Below are 21907 nucleotides of genomic sequence, written 5' to 3'. Positions count from 1 at the left end.
ACCCGTTTTTTTAACATTATACTTTTATACTTTAACTGCAGTTTTCTACGTTTTAAAATATTTCTCCTCTTCACACTTAAACTAATTTCACTAATTCTTCGGCCTATCTTTAAATCAAGTTACCTGCACTTTATTCTTGCCACTTGCTTTTATCAGCGCTAATAACTTCAGTAACACTTAATAGGTTTTAGTCTTGGGTTAACAAGCTGGCTAAAATGAATCACTTGAGACATGCAATCTTTTGTTCTTTTTTTTAAAATTTTATTTCATTTGTATTTATTTATTTTTATTTATTTGTTGGCATTTTGCAGTAGGATAATTCAGATGATGGCGGTAGGCCTAAAACAGTGACATGCGCGCAAACATCACTTCAGTTTCTATGCTATAGACAAGTGCATACACTCATGTAAAAATAATTCAGGAGAAAAGTTAGTTAGGAATGGTATCGATCAACAGACCAAGATGCCAAATGAATTAGGCTACATTTTAAAAGTGATTACTTGACTCTCTCCTGTCTTGTTTTGAAATAAAAGGTCAAATACATAAATTTCCACATTTTTGAAAATTGTGTCCAATGCAAGAAGAAGCATTTGCTCAAATTTGCAGTCTTTACACCTCATGGTGCAAATCCTTAACGCGTAGAAGGCAAAAATATAATACACACTGATGTTTTGGCGGATGTTTCATGAGCCAAGTGAGTTTTCCACATTTGTAGTTCGAACATTTATAGTAATATGTACAATTTTAGATAATAGGTGTTACGACTAATAAACAACACTCTTATTTTTCTATAATCCAAGACGAAGGAGGGCTTGAGTTGACTTGCGGGCAGTAATTTGGAAAGTCATTACAACATCCCCCAAGGTCTCCGTGACCGCTCTTGGATAAAAGTTGTCCCGGAGGTGTCTTGTTGGATGCGCTTTCCTCTTGACATGGACTAAAAGTTGTGGCAAAAGGAATTTGATGGGAGAAGAAGTAGCTGGCTTGTCCGGAGATCATGTTAAAAGAACATGGATCCGACAGTGGCAGGGTGCATGCAGGGATGGATGTGGAAAATGCGGCGCAGGCAGTACCAATCTGATGGCGACGGGACTGCGCGCAATTAACTCCAATGTAAGACATCTCCTGGTGCGTCTGCACGAACCGGTCAGCTTCTGCAGCACTTGTTGCACTCAGCCGGGACCGCTGCGAAACAACCGATGTGGCATGGTTGGAGAAGCGGGGATGCGCGCTCAGATAAGTCCCAGCGCCGATGTGCGTGCGCACCGGCGTTTGGAGAGGCAGAAACGGCGGCACCGGCCAGTAAAATGAACCCGCTGCAGCCAAGGTTACACTGGTTGCAGAGCTGGAGGACATTAGACGACCACCTCCTCTTTTAAGAGCAAGCTTGGCCCTTGAGCCAGAGGCGGCCCTGCGCCGGAGTTTGCCAGATGTGCCACCTATAAAGACGTCCTCGCTGCAGGGGTCCAGCATCCAGTAGTTGCCTTTGCCCGGGTCATCGTAGTGGCGCGGCACTTTGACAAAACACTTGTTCAGACTCAGGTTGTGCCTGATTGAATTTTGCCACCCTTGTCTGTTCTCTCGGTAGTATGGAAAGTTATTCATAATAAACTCATAGATGCCGTTGAGCGTGAGCCGCCTATCCGGGCTCTGTCGGATCGCCATCATGATGAGCGCATTGTAACTGAAGGGAGGTTTTTCAGGCTTGACGCCTTCTTCTACTCTTTTCTTTGATTCTCCCCGATTTCCTTCTGGTTTTCCACTTGCAGCCACTGGTTTGGCATCTACTTTAGTGCAATGATCTGCGTTTTCGCAGTTCTTTTTATTGTCAAAGTCTTCCTCTTTACCGGGTTTATCTGGTTGCGCGGAGTCCTGATCACTCATCACGCTCTCCCGTCTCCACAACAGGTTGCTGATACTGAACGAGGACTTGTGGAAAAATCGATCCGAAGTTTTCAGATCCTCCATCTCAAAGGTTGGAATCACCCTCTAAATCCTCCAAGTTTGTCCGGTTGTCAGAGCAGAGCGCGTCCCTGAACCCACAGAGCCAAGAAGTGCTGATTCAAAGTGGTGAGGAGCCAAAGTCGCACTGGCCCGACAGCGTGACAACAAATGCGCATGATCACAGTGCCTCAGGACTCCTAGTGCGTTTTGTCACCGGATCAAACGCTGAAACATTTGTGGGCGTCATTTAATCGAAACGGATCGTCATTGGAAAGCATACGGCGCCCATACAGCCCATAAATCAGTACTGTAAAGCTCTATTTAACCATCCTTTTCAAGACATGTCTTCATTTAAACAAGAACAAAGCAGGAATAACACGTTTTGAGGTAAGTTTCAGTCCATTAAATAAGTGAACTACCCAGACTGCGGCATGAGCAGGATCATATCGGCGTGCTGTCAATCTGAGTGACTGATCGCTGAACTCTCAGGTGAAATTATAACACTTCCGTGACTCATGAAACCCAATCCTCTCACACGCGCCTTGCCCTCTGGGGCTGGCCTCTTATGTCTCCCTCTTTTTTTTTTTTTTTCTTTCTCTGAGCATCTCTGTTGACACCACTTTTTGGCAAAATGCCGATCAGAAGAAAGACGTGTAGCCTGATCATGAAGGTAATGAGCCTAAACAAGCACAGGACAGATTCATGTAGTGTGCAAACAGAAATACTGCAGGGCGACGTTTCATCTGCTGCATCTGCCACTAGGTTCTGTTAGTGCAAGACATGAAAACGTGCCACTATGTTGAAATGCTCAGATCTTATTTTCAAATAAGTTCATGTCTTATAAAAATGAAAGTGCAAAGTAATAAGACAGGAAACAAGCCTGGGCCCAGCATTTTTCCTAATGACGCCAAAGATCTGCAGCTTCTTTTAGCACTGTGATGTTTTGATCAGTATTATTATTATTATTATTTTACTTTTTACCCACATTATTATTTCAGGCGATGCCAAACAAAACTGACACAAGTTGACACAATTCTTTGTAATTCGTGTTTCTCCTAATGTTGATAGGTTCTGATAAGGTGTTATTTGGTGTGAATGAGTTGTTTTTTTAAGTAAAAAGTTAGATCATGTCTTTCTGTGTTCCTGAAGGCACAGTATGCAGAAATACACATGTAACTCTTAATGGCATTATTAATTCAGGCACAGTCGTGCAAAAGCTAGTAACCCCTTTTAAGTCTGTGTGAGTGTGTGTGTTAAAACACAATAAAATAATTGTAGCAGGTCTCAGTATCAGGCAACTACAGCCTGAGACGAACATCAATGTATAACTGTTTTCACTGTGTCATTATGTATTAAACAAAGATGAAGCCAAACAAAAAAAAAAAAACATTTAGACAATACTAAGTACCCCTCACTACTACTGAACAAACGACCGTCTTATGAACAAATGAGCCTAAAGTAGAGCAGTTTGGCCTTAATGGACAGTTCGATTTGTGGCAAAAAGCAAACAGCATTTTAGCAGAGACACCTCAAACCCACTGCCAAGCATGGCTGTGAACAGGTGATGATTTGGGTTTGTTTTGCAGCCCCAGGACCGGATCACCTTGTAGTAATTAAGTTGATCACAAACTCCTTCAGATTACCAGATTATTCTAGAGGCAAATGTGAGGTGAGGCTATCGGTCCAACAACTAAAGCTTAGTTCAAATGATATGCAACAGGACAATGATCTAAAGCACACCAACTAAATCAGAGACGGGTACAAGATCAAGAGAATCAAGGTTTGAACCACAACCCAATTGAAATGCTGTGGTGGGACCTTAAGAGAGCTGAGAGTGCCCAAAAACCTCAATGAACTGAAGCAGAGGAATGGGCTGAAATTCTTCCACAATGTGAGAGACTGTAAGCATCATACAGTAACAGATTACTTTAAGTTATTCATGCTAAGGGTACATCTACAAACTTTTCAACTATAAGGGGTCCTTCATTTTGGCTTCATTATCACTGAATAAATAAAGGCACAATGAAAAACGTTAAATTATGTTGTTTGTCTGAGGTTAAAACTAAGACCTGCTGTGATCAGATAATTTTATGTTTTTACAAACATAAACATAGAATTATAAGGAGGGTACTAACTTTTGCACATTACTGTAGTTTATGGTTTTGCTGAGTGTCAAGAGTAAAAGTCTACAGCCACAAGCTGTTTCTCATAAATGAGTGATCCAGAAGAAAAAGTGCCAAGAGTGTGTGAGCAGCATGCTTTCAGTGATGTCTGTCAAATCCAGTGTGAATAATTCACACAGAAGCAGAGAGCTGTACAGTTATATTCTTTTCATATCACCATAGACAACAATTAAAGGAAAACTATCCCAGTGAACTGATGTTTACTGATTTTGTCAGACATCGGACGTAAAGACATGAAATCTATTACTATTTCATCTTCTATTGGTCAACTTGATAGGGGCTTCCCTCCATAATCTTGGTGCTGCACAAGTGTTCACTTGTTGGGAATGTTTCTGGCACCACAGGAAGCATCGACTGTTGCCTCAACAGTTGTAATCCTCCTGGATCTTCTCTGTTCAATATTTGATTTCATGCTTTTTGTTGTTTAGAATGATTTTGGAGTAATCCCTAAAAAGATCTGCATAATACCACAACAATATATATATATATATATATATATATATATATATATATATATACCTTCATAATAGAGACAAGCCTAAAATAATTCCTTACATAAATAAAAAATTTAATCAATAAAGATAATACTGACCTGTTATTTATTCCCAAAGGATTTGCAGTGTAACATTAAAGCTTGTTAAATTCAGCAGTTTCATTTACACCATGGACCAATGATAACAAAATCAGCCATGTATTTATAAATAAAATGTACTGAATACCGTAATAATATTGCACTTAGACTCCATTACATAAAAAGTGACATCCCAAGTTAAAAACATGCACTCACACCAAAAAGACAGACCCATGGTGACAGACATTTTGCACATGTTGACACGGTTACAGCTTATTAATCTTACGTGACATCTTGCTCTGATGTAAGAGAATTGTCTCACAGGCTGTGAAACGTGCAGCACCTCTTCTGTAGCTACATTAAGAAATGCAGTAAAAAAGGGAAAAGAAGATAGTTTGGAGAATTAGTGTTTTGTGTATAAAGTTGCTGGTCCCACCATCCTGTGTGTCCCTTAGATTAAAAAAAGAAGTTTCTGCAGTGAGATTTACTAGGTTCCCCTCAGTTTTGGGAGCGCAGCATAAAGGTTTTCTCCTGGACATTCTGTATTTCCAAGATCTCGGTGTCCTAGCACAACAAACTCTGGGTGTAAATAGCCCTGGGACACTCCAGACTGCAGCAGCTGTTTGACGGATGAAATTTCCTCATTGCTTGGTGTGTCATCTGAAAGAAAAAAAGTATTATGTATAAATAAATTATTATAATTTATATGTATCTCGCTGTCCTCATAGCTCCATCATGTAAGCTCATTGAAACTGCACTGAACTTTCTGGATCTTATGCTATTCCACTGACATAACCTAGAATTCATTTATTGATTTAACACTGAAAGATAAACGTGTGTGCTTACTGTTGAAATTCCCCATGAAGGCAATGCCCAGCGAGTCGTGATTGTTTCCTTTGGAATGAGCCCCTGCCACACCCCAGCCACGGCCCTCGAACACCGTACCGTCTCGTCCTACAAGAAAACTGAAACACACACTGTGATTATTATACAACGTTGAACAAGTCTCGGGTGCCAAAGGAAAGAATCACTCACTTATATCCAATGTCATCAAAGCCTCTTTCCTGCATATGCAACCTCTGAATGCTGATAAGCTGATCCTTACACTCAGTCAGGCTTGTGCAGCTTGGGAATGCAGTGTGGTGTATGATGACTCGCTGGGCAGAGCCTTTCAGCCGTTCTTTCTGTTGAGGGGCAGCTGCTCCCCACTGTGGCCTAGAAACAATTTTTACTGAAAAGCAATTTGATGATCAAAATTTGGTTTCTGTCATAATTTAACGTTTAGTTAACAGAGTCTTTGCAACAAGATTTACAAGTGTAGCATAAGGTTACTTGCCGTCGTACCTTTCTGCTCCATAACGCTGTCCACAGTTGCTTCTGGTTGTGAGGAGTGACCAGCATTTGACTGTGCAACTGCCTTATCAAAGAACCAGTAGGAAGAGGTGTGGTCATGGGAAGTACACATTATGTTGTTCTTTGTTGTTGGATGTCACTTCAATAATCATGTGAGTTATTTTCCAACTGGTCATGCTGGCTAAGTAATATTCTGCAGTTACCTAACAGCTTGTCAGGAGTTAATAAGTTTCACAAAGAAGGAAGTTGAATAATCAATTTAGTGACAGAAATACTGCGGCAGTTCCTTTCCTTCACATCAGGTATGAAAAAAAAGAGTAGTTTCTTTTTTGCAATGACAAGAAGCGTGTATGTTATTACAATATAAGAAAACAAGAAGTTGTGTAACCCGTACGTATACGTAAGCAAGTAATGAATACTTTATTGATCCACCTTGGGGAATATTCTGAAAACCAAGGAGTACAATATTTTGTCCATGTGAATAATTACAAAAATATGTTTTATAAAATACTCAGAGACATTTATCAACTGATTATTTTAATCAACTAAACACATATGAAAAAGACAACTGTAAAAAACTATGATAACAATGTATTGTGCAGCCTGAAATTTACAGTGTAATATAGTAATATGAATCAAGTACCAATAAAACACTAAATAAAAAGACAAACATTTCTTACTCTAAGTATTTTTAGAAATACTGCATATCAACCAGCTACAGAACAGGCAAAGAAAACTGAAGCTTACCCTGTAATTAAAAGAGTATCATAAAATAGTTTGCACCTTGTTCGCTATAGACGCTTTTTCTTCTACTCTACATACATCTAAGCGGCAGTAGGAAGCATTAAGTGTTTTACTGGTATCTGCTTCAAACAGTTATATAGTAAATCAATGGGCTGTAAGGTAAATTGTTATCAAAACTATTAATACATTATAATCGCAAACTGTCATCAGACAAAGATAATGTCAGGGTCTACAAACATCAACAATGCTGTTATTACACACAAAGCTGTCCACTCATGCATTATGTTCACAGTCATCCGGGACACTGTTTGGTTTCTGACTGATTTGACAGATTAAAAAACAGCAGCTGGGAATATTTTATTTTGAACAGCATGAAGATGAAAATGTTAGACCTCTTCATTATCACCAGCTTTACTCTGTCCACCGGTGTCCGCAGTGAGGGGCCGTGCAGACATAGTACAGTCTCATAGCATCCTGTGAGGAAAAGCACAAATCATGTTTGGTATTTTAAATATTTATTATTTAATGTGTGTTTTTTGTGCTTTTGTTTTATGGATGTGCAGATGACAAAAGAAAGGTGAGGGGAGAGACAAGGGTGTTACATGCAGGACAACCTTTAAACCTAGGACACTGTGCTTATGTAGGCTTAATTATTTGACCACCAGGGTGCCCAAGTATTTTAAATCTTCTTAATTATTATTTTTAATTGATCATATCTGGTGTGTATGGAAAGAAGATTAGACTTTGTGTCCGCATATGTCTATTTTGTCCAATTTTGCAGCACTGGAAAACCTTGAAAGCAGACTATTAATGTCTGAATCTGAATCTGCTGACCACAGAAAGCTGGTAAATCTGTTCATACACAAGCTATAAAAAAACTCATGCAAGGTCATGCATAGTGTGTTTAATTACAAAAAATCCTTACCTCAGCCTTCATACTGTGAGACTGGAAGAACACTGCCTCCTTGTGACCACATCTGTGAAGAGACATGAAGGTGAACAATTTCAAAACTGTCATCTGTGAACATACCAGTGGGAAGGTTTCACAAAACTAAATGAGGAATAAAAAGACTGAGACTTGAATATGGGAAAAAATTATATCACCAGATCTGTATAAAGTCATCAAGTAGTGTGATGACTCTATGTAGAGACTACACCACAAGTCAGCAAATGGATCATACACTGGATGACTAATTTTAAAAGCAGAGCGTGGTTGTCGTCAGTTATTTAAATGTCTATAGTTTCTGTTTCCCCAATAATGTGTCATTGTATGTTCTTAATTTACCATTTACAGTTTGACACAGTTTTATCATTTACAGTTCAACAATGTGTCCAAAAAACATTATGTTGCAACATAAGTATATGTATAATAAAGGGAGACTGCACATTAATGAAGCTACGTGGTCTGTTCAAAATGGCAGAGAAACAGACTGGTAAACAGATGGCAGATGAAGACTGTTAAACAAGCCAGGTCAACATACCCGTATATTATTCTAATTGTACTCTCAGAACTTGGCAGAACAAACAGAAACAAAGTTTGCTGACTCTCAGACACATCAGATATGACAAGTACTTCAAGACGAGTGGCTATGAATGACATTTTGGGTTATTTAAACGTATCTTTTTGCTTACCTAAATTCACAAAAATCTTATTCTGTGCGGAAACATTTTCAACTAAAGTAACTGTTTCCAAACTAATAAAATAAGCATCATTAACCTATGTGGTTTTTAGCTGAATAAGTTAAAGGAAAAAAATGTAATATAAGTATTATACTAAATAACAACATTATCATTATGGGTCATCAGAGATTAAAAAAACATACTAAGTAAAAATATTGGCTTCTACAGCCTGTAAACTCTATTTTGTAATGTTCTGGGTGAGAATGTCTGTTTCTGTTTTGGCCTGTGTGATCCTGCCCACTGCGAATCTGCCCAGTATCATCTGGATAGCACGATTTTCCAGACATGAAACAGCACACAGCCCATACTGTTCTTGTCCTCTTTCTCTGGCACCGTTCCTCTAGCTCACCCTCTCTTCCCTCGATTCCAAAATAGTAAAAAAAAAAAAAAAAAAAAAAAAGAGTTAACATTTAACTGAACTGTCAATGCAGCAGTGTGGCAGATAAAGCAGGATGTCACTATGGCTGTGATAGGCAACGTTACAAAGGTACCTTTGTACCCCACAGATTCGACATTTGTAAAGGATGCAGCCCTTTCACCATAAATGCTTTCACTGCCCTGTCACAGTTCATAATTTTTCTTTTGGTCAGCTTTCACTTCATTGCCAAAGAGAATGGTGTGTCACAGCTGGTGTCCCTGGCTCTTCTTGAGATGCTACTGGCTTGGAGACTATAAGACATCAAAGATGTAAAATGTCAGTTCCATGCCGCCTCATATATTTGGCCTGATTAGATATGCGTCTAGACTTGCAGCTAAAATCTAACTTTCTATTCTAAAGTGAAGACACTTTTGACCGTTTAATGCACTCCATCTTTCACACATAGTGTGTATTGTTAGCCACACATTTTAGCTCAAAGTTAAACAAATGGCATATGCAGCATTGGTTGAGTACTGCAGTGTATGGGGTGGCCATGAAGCAGCTGTAGAGTAGTTGTCACAAACTGCTACAAATAGCAGGGCCAGTAGTTTGATTGTCAGCTCCTCCTGGCCACATGTTGAATTGTCCTTGAGCAAGACACTAAACCTGCTCCTGTGCATGTCACTTGCTTGAAGGTTGCTTTAGATAAAAGCATCTGCCAAAAGACTAATTATAAATGTGTACAATTTGGGTAGTCCAGAGAGAATGGGTGAGGTTGATTTATTAGTTAAGACTTACTTGGGACAGGGGTGGTCCTCTGTCCTTGGTAGTGTTGGATCCTGAGATACATCAGCAATGATTTGCGTTAGTTCACTGGAGAAAGAACAAAAACAAAATGATTTTAGCAAACATTGTAATTTAGTCGCTGAAATCATGCATGCCGAATATGCAATGGTAGCACATTTGAAGTATTTTAAATGTGGTTTCTTTTACTTACTCAACCTCATGGGTGATCTTGTTGACATAAATGCAGCTGTTGTCTGCCTCCTGTTGGTAGTCACAATTCCTGCACTGTGGATTAAGAAATAAAAATAATACTAGGCATTTTGAAAACATTAATCATAACAAGCATATTGCCTTTCCACACTACAATAAGCATCTCACAAGCTCAAAGAAAAAGAATAAACAAAAACTGTTAACATAGGTTATAACCTGCATTTTGTTTTGTGTTGTGTTATCTCAGTATAACCATCTGCAATCTTAGAGCAATCTTTCATTACTCAGACTCACTGACCTGTATATAACCTATAAGATGATCCTTACTGCACATTCATCATTACTAACACAACCTTGGCTACCTGTAATGTAATAATCTATTACTAATTTCACCTTGACACTAGGGAACTATGAACAGACACTTACCGCATAAAGCAAAACGCGGTTCTCCTTGTCTTCTTTAGGGTATAACATGTTGTTACTGAAAAACAGACTCAGACAGTTTGTAACTGAACTTGATCTATTTTATATGAGACGACGTTAAGTTAACATGTAGGTAGCGTGTTAGCTTAACCCGTAGCTAACAACAAGCTAGCTTGGTTAAACTATCTAACCGTTATTTAGTCACAAACTCACCATTCCTGACAAAACCGTATCCCAACAAATCCCGGCTCGTATGTTCCACTGTCTAAATCCATTTGAGTGAAGATAAACTTGACAAAGACACTTAATAAGTTGCTCGGTCACTTCCTACCGCTGCTAAGTAGTCTTCACGTTTGAAAACAGACTACCTGCGCATGCGTGTCCGATTGACCATGTGAATTAGGAGACAGCGCCTCCTAGCTGTTGGGAGACAAACTGCTTCATTTCTATTTGTAATAAAGCCGGATTATGTTATTATTGGTATGAGGAAGGCAAATCACGTGTGGACTATCGATGCAGTGGAATAGGATTAGGTCAATCAAAACATAAACAACCTACACTTAGCATGTCCTGCGTATAACACACTTTTCCACCAAGAAAACACAACTCTTACAAACACTCAGACCAGGGCCTAATAAAGATACACTCTTACACAAGTGATAAGGGCTCATTGTGGGATAAGAAAAACTCTAACTTTATGTTGAGACTATATTAAATAAGATACAGACTCCAGGTGAGAGAATGTCTTTATCCTCAAATGCAAATATATTGTTTCTCCCATGCCGTACATATTCACTAAGCGTGCCTAGGAAAGCTACCGTACAGTGTCTGGTATGGGTGAGATCATGACCAATTAGACCAAAGACTTTAAAGATATTTGCTGGGAGACATGCTGTAATACTATTCTGCTGGTCACAACAAGCAAGGTTACCCAACAGATGTGTACACATGTGTATTTGTCATTGCTCTAAATCAGTCCCTCGTGAGGCTGGATTAAGGAACTGATGATTGTTTTGTCAGTTTAACTTCAGTTTTGAAACAATGATCTATAAAATGTTGGCAAACACTGGTGTTTAGAAATATTTAATGGTGTTTAAAATAATTTTTTTGAGATGAGATGATTAGCACAGCTGATGGTAAGACAAAAAGCAAAGAGCTGCAATATCTTAATTGTTTCAACACATATTGTGCACTGTGTGCACAATTATTAGGAAAGTTGTATTTTTGAGGATTATTTTTATCATTGAACAATCAAAGTGCTCTTTTTGAGCAGCAGCAACCTCAGTCTCCCTGACACTGTTCAGAGAGGTGTACTGTTTTCCTTCCCTGTAAATCACTTGCTTAAGAAGTTATCAATAGGGTTCAGGCCAGGTGAGGAAGGGGGCCATGTCATTATTACTTCATCTTTAAGAGCTTTACTGGCTAGCAACACAGTGGAAAACTTTGATGCATGTAATAGAGCATTGTCCTGCATAAAAAGTATGGTCTTCTTGAAAGACACAGACTTTTTCATGTACCACTGCTTGAAGAAAGTGTATAAAAACTGGCACTAGGTTTGGGAGTTGAGTTTAAGTCCATCTTCTAACCGAAAAAAGTCCAACCAGCTCATCTTTAATAATACCAGCCCATTTGGGCATCCCACTTCCACCTTGCTGGCTTCTAAGTCGAATTGAAGCTCTGGGCCGATTACCGATCCAGCCATGGGTCTGTCAAGAGTTGCTTTTCTCTCATCAGTCTATAAATCCTTTGAACAATCTGTCTTCAGATGTTTCTTGGCCTTGCAAGAGTGCTGAAGGTACCTATCAGGACTGCGTCCTCCTCCAGACTGAGGATGGGCTCTGGGTAAAAGATAAAAAAACTTAGACAATATGAAATTATAAGATTATTTCCTGCATTGTTTTTGACAATTGTTTAGTTTAGTTCAGTTTTGTATTTTGAGGTCAGTTTGCATAGAGTAACACTCACTATACTAATATATTAATACTTTACTATCTGGATAAGTTTGATAATACAAAATTACAAATTCCATTTGCAATACTTTTCTGATACAAATAACACAATATTTGAATTTGCAAGCACAGAGGTCCATATCTGTTGCAGTGTAGCAGGAGAAAACAAGGGGGGATGTTTTTCAGATTTGTAGTGTCCCCTACTGAATGAGAGTGATTATTCAAATAAAACAGATTTCTACAATGTTCAGTCTGACAAACAGTTTTCAAAAACTGACACTACAATATTCTTCATATTGTGACAATTGAAAAGAGGAAGGAAAGAAGTGGCAACAGTGCACATGTTGGCTCATAACTTAACAGTCCACGTATGTTATGGCAACATCAGGGTGGCATGTATAGTCCAAAACTTAGGTAAAATAACGTCACACAGTACATTTGACGTAAAACACATGTTCTTGCCTAGTTTTAATAAATCCAGATTCAACCAGCTGAGAAACTGGTTATTTATGTTTTTTTCATCAGTGATTGGGGCCAGTTGCTCAGCAACACCAAATGTTTGCATGAATACATAAAATTACCTGATGATTAATAATAAAATATTCAAATAAAATGTCAAATTGTTTTTTTTTGTTTGTTTTGTTTATGTGTGGTATATTGTATAACCGAAAATAGTTAGCGTTACACGTTCCTGACTGGGATTTAGCATTTCAGTGCACATGTATCAATAACACGGCTACAACAAGTATCAGGATCATAGAGAATTAGAGTATAAACCTAAGCCAGATGGGAGATTAAGCACAGTGTGAAAAAAATACACACAACAATGTCACAATCTGGTAATCAGCTGTAGCCTCTGTGTCTGGCCTTTAAACATTGTGCCAACTCCATTTGAACGACATCAGTTCTTGAAGTTGACGGATCCTGATTTTTACTTCTACACTCTGCAGTATCCTGGTGGAGACTCCTTGCGATCATAGGAGTTTAATTGGTGAAAATGTCTTGTAATGTTTGAGTTATTTCTTATACTGTAGTCTTTCTTTTAGCTAAGTAAGCATAAAGCAACATAAAATGTATTTTTACTCAGATGATTGAGGAATTGAAAGTATTCAATGAACCAACAAAACGAAACTGTTTAACCAAACACACACATTATCTCAATAGATGATGATCATTGCATACACTTTGACATGTGTTTTTACCACACATTGTCTCCAGAATCTGATTTTCTGTGCCAATACATAACACTGTGCATGGAATACATTTTCATAACAGTTTTCATAAGTGTTGTCCCGACCAGACAGAACGGGGAACAGACAGACAGCCTACAGAGGGGATTACACACTGCTGTTAGTAGTGCTCAGTGTGTTGAGCAGTAGTTGCAGCCTGTTATATATATACATATATCTGTCCCCTCCCCAACACTGAGCTCTTGATCCCTGGGCTAATTCCATGAATAGTCACAATCTAAATCCACTGGTGGAGCAACAACTAGCACAGTTGGGAAGAGAGAGAGAGACATAGTGGACAAGCAGATATGATAAGGTTGATGTAAAAAAGCTTTACACTGCGCAAAACTTCTCCTTGCGAGTTATGCTCCCACTGATTCATTCATAGTTGCGACCTTTGTGCCATCTGTGTGCCCTTTACTTGCTTCTTTACAGATGCTCCAGCGACTCGCTGCGCCAGCTCATCAGAGGGAACTGTCAAGCCTGGCTGACGTCACCCATCCAGTCTCTGTAATCGAAAGAGACGCTAATCCTGCTCCTCTCCAAAGCCTGGTAGTGGGGGAGGTGGGACAGAGAGGGATATTGAGAGAGACGTGACGAAGAAAGTTGGACACAGGAGACAAAGGAGTATATGTTAGCAGACAGACTCAACCCTGATTTGGACAAGTGACACAGGTGCTGTCCTGACTGACAAACAAAACTAGGCACATCTCCACCTACGGATCTTCTCCTGGGATCCTTAAGGATTTGGGACTCACCCCATCCAAACTTCGCCCTGGAGGCCAAAAGCCTCTGTGAGGGCTCTGCAGAGGGGGAATGCTGTGAGAGCTGCTCACCTCCTCCTCCTGTACCCCCTCTGGTGTCATCTGCACCCACTGAGGAGGAGTCAGGCTTCACTACTGTGGAGCTGTGCCAAGATGAAGAACACATCTGCCTGACTGCAAATGAGGGGTGAGGACCTGTTACAATGTGTGTGTGTGTGTATATTTATTGTTTTTGATGCAAACATCTTACAAGAGCTATTTTGAAGACTAATTCCTCTTCATACCTTCAACATGTAAATGAGTTACACTCTTCACTCTTCCTGGGTTTGTACAAATTTACACCAGGTGGAGTAGAAGATAGATATACAAGGCCCCTCAACTAGCTGTTGCTCTTTTGAAACATTTAATTGTAATAAAACTGCTTTTAATCTTATGTTTTTTTCTGAGTACCATTCTCCATGCTGCAGAAGATTAAATTGCAAATGCATTCTTGCAGCTGTCTCACTGCACCTTGGAGCTGTGTTTTTTGGAGCTATACCGTACTAACAATAGGATGAGCATGTTCTATTAAATGAAAACACTGCTTAATAGAATGCAGTCCAGTACAAAACCACCTTTAGCTGGGACTTTATCAGTTAAGCAGCGGTTAGCATGCGTTCGAGCTGTAGGAGAAGATTTACAGAAACCAACTATGTAAGGATATGTGACTTTTTTATATTAACATCGTTTAACAACTTATTGTTAAGGTTAACATATGACAGTGAATAACACAAGATGAACAATGCACATGCAGGGTCAATGCAAGTGGGAAATAAGACACAGAAATTGAGTGGAAGCTTGTGTGTGAGCGTGTAGAACGCATGCAAATAATGGCCACTATTGAATGTTGGGTTGTGTGCAATAGTAGGAGGAGAATAGGAGAAAGAAGTGAAAGCAAAAATAATAAAGCAATGTAAATTATAAGAAGAGGAGAACATCATGGCTTTGCTAATCACGTTTGAAGTTGTTTTGTGATAGATACAAAAAGTCACCAAAGGTCAACCATCGCTGTAGAAATTCAGATCTCTCGGTGCGGTGACTTCACGTCATCAATTTCCTCTAACGATTAAACGATCTGAGCTGATCTTGGTTTGACACACACACACTCACTAATACTTTTAGCTGAGATTTTTTTTTTTGTGTGCATTTTACAAGCTAAGACGAACAATTGACTGAGTTGAAATGTGCAGGTGGTCAGAGGAAGTGTGTATGAGAAGAATTACATGGAGATTAAGCCTCTTCATCACAATAGCAGCTGAATGTTTCCATCCCAGGTGGCACACAAACAGCTTAGTGTGACACAGTTGTCAGCAGCATAATATCAGAAATGGAATTGTAGGGTTACACACATTCACAAGTGGGTCAAAAATGATAGCATCCTCCCAAAGCTGGCCCCATTTATGTAAGAACAGGATGTCCTCGTTTTGATGGTTGTGCAAACTGGCTTACAGTTTCTTCATTTGCCATATTATGCAATGAAAGTAGGTTTGTTGTTTAGAAACATTTAACCTAAATCCAGTCAGAGCATGTATCTAGTTTGGTTGAAAAGTTATTTAAAAGTAATTAGAGCAATTAAATTTAGAAGACGGGGTGATGTAGAGAGAGCAGGAGAGGAAGAGGAAGAGAGATGGGGAAGGATAAACATCCACTGATGCAATTTCTGAAATTCTCAACTGTTGAAATTAGACACTCTTCCCACATCTAACTTATCCACTATTGAAGTTATCCATGGATTTTCTGTTGCAAAATACTAAAGTGTTGCTAGATACAAGTGATGTTGATGGGAATGTCATTGGTTTTGTTGCTGTTTGATTATAAACCAAAATATTGGACTAAATCAACTTTTGACCTGACATTGGTGCTAGATGGAAAATCAGGTCGTCATCATCAGTGCAAATTTCCTTTGGAGCAAAGTAAAAACACCCCCTGTCATAATTGGTTTCTGCTGCATATCAACACACACGATCGGCAGTATATTTATGCACGTGTTTGATATAATCTTGTTCTCTACTAAAATATCTCAACACCACATTTCCCGAAAGAACTTGCTGGTGAGGCTGTTGTTGGCAAACACCAAACATTACCCAACACAATCTAAAAACAGAAAGACTAGAAATGAAATCTGTCCCCAAACCCAAACTTTATTAAAGGGTAAACAAGGTTTATCAGATTGTATCATTATACCAGGCCTGTGAATGACAACAAGCCATGATTGGTACTTAGGGGGATTGAACAGATACTTAGGGGAAAAAAGAGAGAGAGGGGGTTAAAATGAGGATTCAGACTGATTCTCAGTCCTCCTTAATCACCCCTGTGGCTTTTCTGAAGACCATAAACAGATTGAACTTGTGTTGTTTGTGAATATACTGTACTATACTCTACTATTGACTGATGTGTGTGGTTGTTCATAGTTTCTGTTCCGGTCTCATTGTGACTTTGTTTCACCTGCAGAGGGATCAAGGAGATTAGTGGTCAAAATTCACACTGTGAAGACATGCAAAGGAAGAATGAAAGACTGCCATTCCAGGTATGCTCCATCATCACATGGTGCCCACACATGTTTAAATAATGATGAATCTGGTTGAATTTATCATGAAAAGACAGTGAGTAATAACAGGTTTACAAAATGTGACAGAAGAGACAAAAGTGCCGAAAAAAACAAACAAAAAAAAAAACAGGGTTAATATCTGTGAAACACAATAAGTACACAAAATCCATGGTCCAGACGTTGCGTAGGTGTGTGTCTGTGTGAGAGAGTAATCTGGAGGATTACTAGTCTATATGAAAGTGGACTTTATAACTGAGTTCAAAACAAACACAGATTTACTGGCATGGCCTCTCCCCAGTACTCAGTCAGCTCCCTCATCTATTCCTCCAGATCTTCCCTGACCCTGTTGGGGTTGTCCTGACCCCGGAGACCTCCTTGTACAGCCTGGATCACGACCACGACAAAGAACGCTTACCCTCCATCGTCGTGGAGCCTACGGAGGTGAGCGAGGTGGAGAGTGGAGAGCTGCGCTGGCCTCCAGAAAACACAAGCATGGAGGAAGATGAGGAGGACCTCTTCCTGGAACAGTGCATCCCCCCGGCCAACATCGCAGACTGGGGAGAAGAGGAGGAGGAAGAGGAGACGTCAGTCATACTGAACGAACAGCAAGGCTTGACACTCATTGGTGAGCTGGGCTTGATACAATCCTCTCTCCTTTACACTCACTCAATCTGATTAAAAAAAACAAATCCTAAAGCTCTGCTTGGATGTGCTTAGTGTGGCCCAACATATTAACTTTCATTATAGAAGAAAATGTAGAAGTAGAAACACTTACTGACACTTTTGGGATTATAAACCCACTTCTAAAAACTAACAGCTAGTGAAAATGCTGACCTCTGTTTTGCCACTTCACTAATTTTGGGTAAACTGGGTGTAGCCAGCACAGACAGACAACAGTGAACAGACTCACATTGTCAGCATACTGTTCCTCTGATTTCTAAATAGGAAGTCAGTGATTAGTTTTCTTTTTTTAGGGATAACACAATATGCTCACTGAACTATCTTTATTACATGGTTTTTGGAGTTAATATTTTCACCACATTTGTATTTGTTCCCCCCCGCAGACCTTCAGTCGGATGCATTTAGAGACGACACACCTACACTTCCCCCGAGCAGTGCCCCAGCTCTCAACTGACTTCTAATTACGCAGAAAATATCTGGAAATCAATTATGTCAACATCTATTACAAAACCCAGCAACCAGAAGTTTGTTGATTTGTATCAGTGAGGCTAGGTTGTAAAAGAGAAATACCTCTTTGTCATAAAGTACACCAAATGTAGCTGCGTGTACTTGAGTGTGTGTAACACACGTTTACGCACTCTATAACACGAACAGGGCCATAAATACATGCCGATAATAGAACTTTGAACAATTCTTAGGAAAGTTTGTGTTCATGGTGTAAATTTGTTTATTTCCGTTTTTATTTCCTGATCATTTAAAGATTCTGTGAAGATAAAAGAGGATGTAATTCCCCAAAACAAACGTTAGTTTGTGTTGTTCTGGTGTTCATTTTCAGAACCATCTTAAACATCTTCCCCCATAGATCACTATTTTCAGATTACCCGATTTATGGATGATGTTATTTGATCAAAATTTCTCAATAAGGCAGCCGTAACACGAATGAGATGTCTCATCGTGTGTCATGTGAATGGCAAATGCTGACCATTGATGTAATCTTCGAAATCAGCATTTTCCGCATGGTTAGGAAATTCAACAGCAATTTTTTTCTTCCCGGATTAGATGTTTGTCATGCATATACGAACCAAAAACAAATGGAATAAAAAAAAATCACAGAAGGCAGCTTTAGTTGCTTCTCATCTCAGTAGCCATTGAGAATTGTAGCAATAATAGTCTCATTTGTAGACTGATTTGTCAGTTTGTTGATCACTTATATGGAAAAGTCATGTTACAATGATTATTGGAGAATAAAGTATTTTACCTCTGAACTTTAACTAAAAGTGGAAATTAATTTTGGATGTGAAAGGTTCATGTTAGTAAAAACTTTGTGCAATATTTCCCTCAGACCAGGGGAGTAAAGGGGAGTAAAGGTAACCCCAAATACCTCAAAATTGTACTTAAGTTCAGTACTTGAATAAATGTACTTAGTAACTTATCACCTCTGTGAAAAACACTCATATATAGAAAACTTTAAATTCAATTAAATTCAATTGAATTTTATTTGTGTGGTGCAACAGGCGCAAAGACATTGGGCAGGTCGGTAGGACCACTAACTGGACTATAGATAGACAGATGGAGATATACAGCTCCAAAGCCGAGGATACCTGCAGAAATTTGCTCCTAATTGTACCAATAGTTTAGATATTTGTTTTTTGTATGTAAGTGAAGCAGATATCTTCGTCAAAGATAACTCTGAGATTTCTCACAGTGTTACTTGAGGCCAGTGCTAAGTCATCTAGGGTAAGAATATGATTAGACATCATGTCTCTGAGATTTTTAGGACCAAACAAAATAACCCCTGTCTCCAAAGGAAATTGGAGGACATCCAGGCCTTTATGTATTTTAAGCATGCTTGAAGTTTGATTAATTAATTCATTATTTTCTTTTGGTTTCATAGATAAATAAAGCTGGGTATCACCTACAGAGGCTTGGAAATGTATAGAGTATTTCCAAATAATATTGGGTGAGGGGGGCATATATATAGAGTAAAAATGATAGGTCCAAGCACAGAACCCTGTGGAACTCCGTAACTAACTTTTGTATGCTTCGAAGACTCATAATTAACGTGCACAAACTGGAATCTATCTAACAAATATAATTTAAACCAGCCTAGTTCTGTTCCTTTAACCCCAATGAGTTTTATGAACAGGTCATTGAGTAATACAAACATATGTTACGACTCTTTCTTCAGTCACTGTGCACTAGAACTATGTATTTAGTTTTAAATTTATTAAAGCATTAAAGTTAGTTGTACAAACACAGTACAACTGAAGAGCAAGTCCACAGAAGTGATGTAACACACCCAACGTAGGAGGAGCAACAGGGGAAGAAGGTGCGGCTGAGTGGTGAAAACCTGTAGTCTAGATAATAATCTTGTGAAAGTTTGTGAGAGGTTTTGGATATAAAACACAGCAACAAAAGCAGAAGAGCTCCATAAGCTTCCTAAAAGCAGTGTGAGTGCAACTTCAACGGGCTGCCTGAACGGTGAGTTGAACTTAAGTTTTAGAACTTGGTTTTTGTAATTAGATTTCACGTATTTGTAAGAATTAACAACAATAATCCGGTTTATTTGGTTAAGCTTTATTATTTTTTGTGTGACTGAGCTAAATGTCACACACACAAAAATTCTTTGTTTCACAAAAAAAAACTTTAAATGTTTCCATCAATTTATAATAATAATTTAAGCAGAATACTTTTTAATAATTTCTAATTTCTTGCTTCTTTTTGATAATTTTCCATCTAGAGATTTGACCAGCAATGGATGCAACAGACGGATACGTCTATGATTATGATTATAATTTTACATTTCCTGAGAATATACTGGAGACCCCTCATATTCAACCAATCCAGATAGTGGCTCTAGTCTCATACAGCCTTGTGGTCCTGCTGGGTGTCCCTGGAAATGCTCTGGTGGTCTGGGTGACAGGGTTCTGCATGCCTCCCTCTGTCACTTCCCTCTGGTTCCTCAACCTTGCGCTGGCTGATCTTCTATGCTGCCTCTCCCTCCCTCTCCTCATGGTACCTTTAGCCCATGATGATCACTGGCACTTCGGCCCGCTGGCCTGCACACTGATTAAAGGCCTGTTTTACCTGGTGATGTATTGCAGTATCCTGCAGCTGGTTTTGATCAGCGTGGATCGCCTGATGCTGGTTACCCAACCTGTCTGGTGCCAGAACAACAGACGACCTATGCAGGCTGCCTTTGGATGTGCTGCTGTCTGGTTCCTGGCCCTGATAGGTAGCATCCCCCAGTTTATTTACACGCAGGAGATCAAAGCAGGTGAAGCAAAGCGAGAGTGCCAGGCGGTGCACGATGTTGTCACTGCTTGGGTGATGACCTGCTTCCGCTTCCTTGTGGGATTCTTCCTCCCTTTCCTGGTTATTTTAGTGTGTCACATAGTGGTGTACTGCAGAGCAGAGAGAGGACTGACTCGTGGTCGGACTCGTTCCAAGCGGACACTGAAAGTCATCATTGCTGTGGTGTTGAGCTTCTTCCTGTGCTGGCTCCCTCTGCACATCGTGGACTTTCTGTACTTGATAACCCCTCCAACATCTGTTTATAGACCAAAAATTTACTTGGCACACGTTTTAACACTCTGCCTGGCGTATTTCAACAGCTGCCTCAACCCATTGCTTTACGTGTGTCTGGGGCGAGGCTTTAAAGACAGTGTAAACCGCTCCCTGCGCAACATGCTTCACTTCATCAGCGAGGACCCAACAACCAGGCCCAGCATAACCAATACAGACACCAAGAGCACAAGCAATGGGAAGGAAATGACTAAAATCTGATGCTGGACTCTGATATACAGTAATTGCAGTTTCCACACTTAAGGGTAAAACTTGGACACACTGACTGAGCTCAAGAAAATAGGTTCAAGTATGTAAGATATTGACACCTGTATGGTCATACACATGTTTATTACTGTCCCACTTACTTTCCTTTTAATCTTGAGTGTTTCAGCAATCACACATTTGATAAGTGGAATGAACTGAATGAATTTAACTAAGCTAGATGAACTCATGTCTATAAGCTCTCAGATGAATTGAAAAGAACAAAATAGAGGTAAACATGTCAGTTTTATGGAAAAAGATCAGCGGATTCTGCTAAATCTCCATGTTTTACAGAGTAACCCATTTGAAAGTGTGAACACACCAGCTCTGCTGATACGAGGTGTTTTTGAAGGGTCTCTCACTGAAGTGAACTGATGTTAACCCTGCCCCTGGATTGCAGCACATCAGGAACTATTGGTCAACATGTATTGTTTCCTGACAACCTGTTATTAATAGAAATGTAGAAGTCGGCTGTTCTCTTGCTCATTTTTTTATCTGTGTTTTGCTTCAAGTTTGTAACCACTTTACTTGTTAACCAATAAAAAACATATAAAACTACATGCACACGTCTGCTTAACCATTCCAATTCACCACAAGAGGGAGCAATACTCTTAATC

The 21907-nt window shown here is 39.3% G+C and overlaps 5 protein-coding genes across 7 annotated transcripts; 2 read left to right on the top strand and 3 right to left on the bottom strand.

The window, feature by feature from the left end:
• Positions 1-304: 304 nt before the first annotated feature.
• foxg1c (forkhead box G1c) lies at positions 305-2411 on the bottom strand. The gene has a single exon (XM_026366154.1). It carries the CDS (start codon positions 1966-1968, stop codon positions 781-783), a length of 1188 nt encoding a protein of 395 aa, XP_026221939.1. The 5' UTR covers positions 1969-2411; the 3' UTR covers positions 305-780.
• A 2294-nt stretch (positions 2412-4705) lies between these two features.
• On the bottom strand, positions 4706-6099 carry pglyrp5 (peptidoglycan recognition protein 5). The gene is made up of 4 exons (XM_026375949.1): positions 6043-6099; positions 5734-5929; positions 5545-5663; positions 4706-5358 (listed from the first exon to the last, which is right to left on the bottom strand). The coding sequence occupies exons 1-4, from the start codon at positions 6053-6055 to the stop codon at positions 5186-5188; spliced, it is 501 nt and encodes a 166-aa protein (XP_026231734.1). The 5' UTR covers positions 6056-6099; the 3' UTR covers positions 4706-5185.
• Positions 6100-6571: 472 nt separating this feature from the next.
• On the bottom strand, positions 6572-10630 carry polr2i (polymerase (RNA) II (DNA directed) polypeptide I). Of its 2 annotated transcripts, XM_026342289.1 has the most exons (6): positions 10466-10629; positions 10256-10310; positions 9831-9904; positions 9632-9706; positions 7721-7772; positions 6572-7269 (listed from the first exon to the last, which is right to left on the bottom strand). In XM_026342289.1, the coding sequence occupies exons 1-6, from the start codon at positions 10525-10527 to the stop codon at positions 7207-7209; spliced, it is 381 nt and encodes a 126-aa protein (XP_026198074.1). In that variant the 5' UTR covers positions 10528-10629; the 3' UTR covers positions 6572-7206. The 2 variants fall into 2 exon arrangements, with proteins under 2 accessions (XP_026198074.1, XP_026198082.1); XM_026342297.2 differs by lacking the exons at positions 6572-7269; positions 7721-7772 and adding an exon at positions 7784-9144 and having other exon boundaries at positions 10466-10630.
• A 3312-nt stretch (positions 10631-13942) lies between these two features.
• On the top strand, positions 13943-18593 carry lbhl (LBH regulator of WNT signaling pathway, like). The gene is made up of 4 exons (XM_033326313.1): positions 13943-14381; positions 16685-16760; positions 17112-17406; positions 17846-18593. The coding sequence occupies exons 2-4, from the start codon at positions 16728-16730 to the stop codon at positions 17914-17916; spliced, it is 399 nt and encodes a 132-aa protein (XP_033182204.1). The 5' UTR covers positions 13943-14381; positions 16685-16727; the 3' UTR covers positions 17917-18593.
• A 1247-nt stretch (positions 18594-19840) lies between these two features.
• On the top strand, positions 19841-21848 carry LOC113149652 (C5a anaphylatoxin chemotactic receptor 1). Of its 2 annotated transcripts, XM_026341871.1 has the most exons (3): positions 19841-19943; positions 20203-21253; positions 21297-21848. In XM_026341871.1, exon 2 carries the CDS (start codon positions 20217-20219, stop codon positions 21246-21248), a length of 1032 nt encoding a protein of 343 aa, XP_026197656.1. In that variant the 5' UTR covers positions 19841-19943; positions 20203-20216; the 3' UTR covers positions 21249-21253; positions 21297-21848. The 2 variants fall into 2 exon arrangements, with proteins under 2 accessions (XP_026197656.1, XP_026197664.1); XM_026341879.1 differs by having other exon boundaries at positions 20205-21848.
• The last annotated feature ends 59 nt before the right edge of the window (positions 21849-21907 follow it).

The sequence above is a fragment of the Anabas testudineus genome, chromosome 13 (genome assembly GCF_900324465.2).
Source record: "Anabas testudineus chromosome 13, fAnaTes1.2, whole genome shotgun sequence".
NCBI classification, from domain to species: domain Eukaryota; kingdom Metazoa; phylum Chordata; class Actinopteri; order Anabantiformes; family Anabantidae; genus Anabas; species Anabas testudineus.
This window is presented reverse-complemented; position numbering and strand designations above follow the sequence as displayed.

Bases quoted from the DNA above. Each gene is read 5' to 3' on its own strand.
- foxg1c (XM_026366154.1), bottom strand. From the start codon at position 1,968: ATGGAGGATCTGAAAACTTCGGATCGATTTTTCCACAAGTCCTCGTTC.
- pglyrp5 (XM_026375949.1), bottom strand. The intron at 5,664-5,733 runs GTGAGTGATTCT...TGTGTGTTTCAG, and splicing joins TTTGATGACATTGGATATAA to TTTTCTTGTAGGACGAGACG. The intron at 5,359-5,544 runs GTAAGCACACAC...TTTTTCTTTCAG, and splicing joins CTTCATGGGGAATTTCAACA to ATGACACACCAAGCAATGAG.
- polr2i (XM_026342289.1), bottom strand. From the start codon at position 10,527: ATGGATTTAGACAGTGGAACATACGAGCCGGGATTTGTTGGGATACGG. The intron at 9,707-9,830 runs GTAAGTAAAAGA...TTCTTTCTCCAG, and splicing joins AAGATCACCCATGAGGTTGA to TGAACTAACGCAAATCATTG. The intron at 7,773-9,631 runs GTAAGTCTTAAC...GTCTCTTCACAG, and splicing joins GAGGACCACCCCTGTCCCAA to ATGTGGTCACAAGGAGGCAG.
- lbhl (XM_033326313.1), top strand. From the start codon at position 16,728: ATGCAAAGGAAGAATGAAAGACTGCCATTCCAG. The intron at 16,761-17,111 runs GTATGCTCCATC...CTATTCCTCCAG, and splicing joins ATGAAAGACTGCCATTCCAG to ATCTTCCCTGACCCTGTTGG. The intron at 17,407-17,845 runs GTGAGCTGGGCT...TCCCCCCCGCAG, and splicing joins GCAAGGCTTGACACTCATTG to ACCTTCAGTCGGATGCATTT.
- LOC113149652 (XM_026341879.1), top strand. From the start codon at position 20,217: ATGGATGCAACAGACGGATACGTCTATGATTATGATTATAATTTTACA.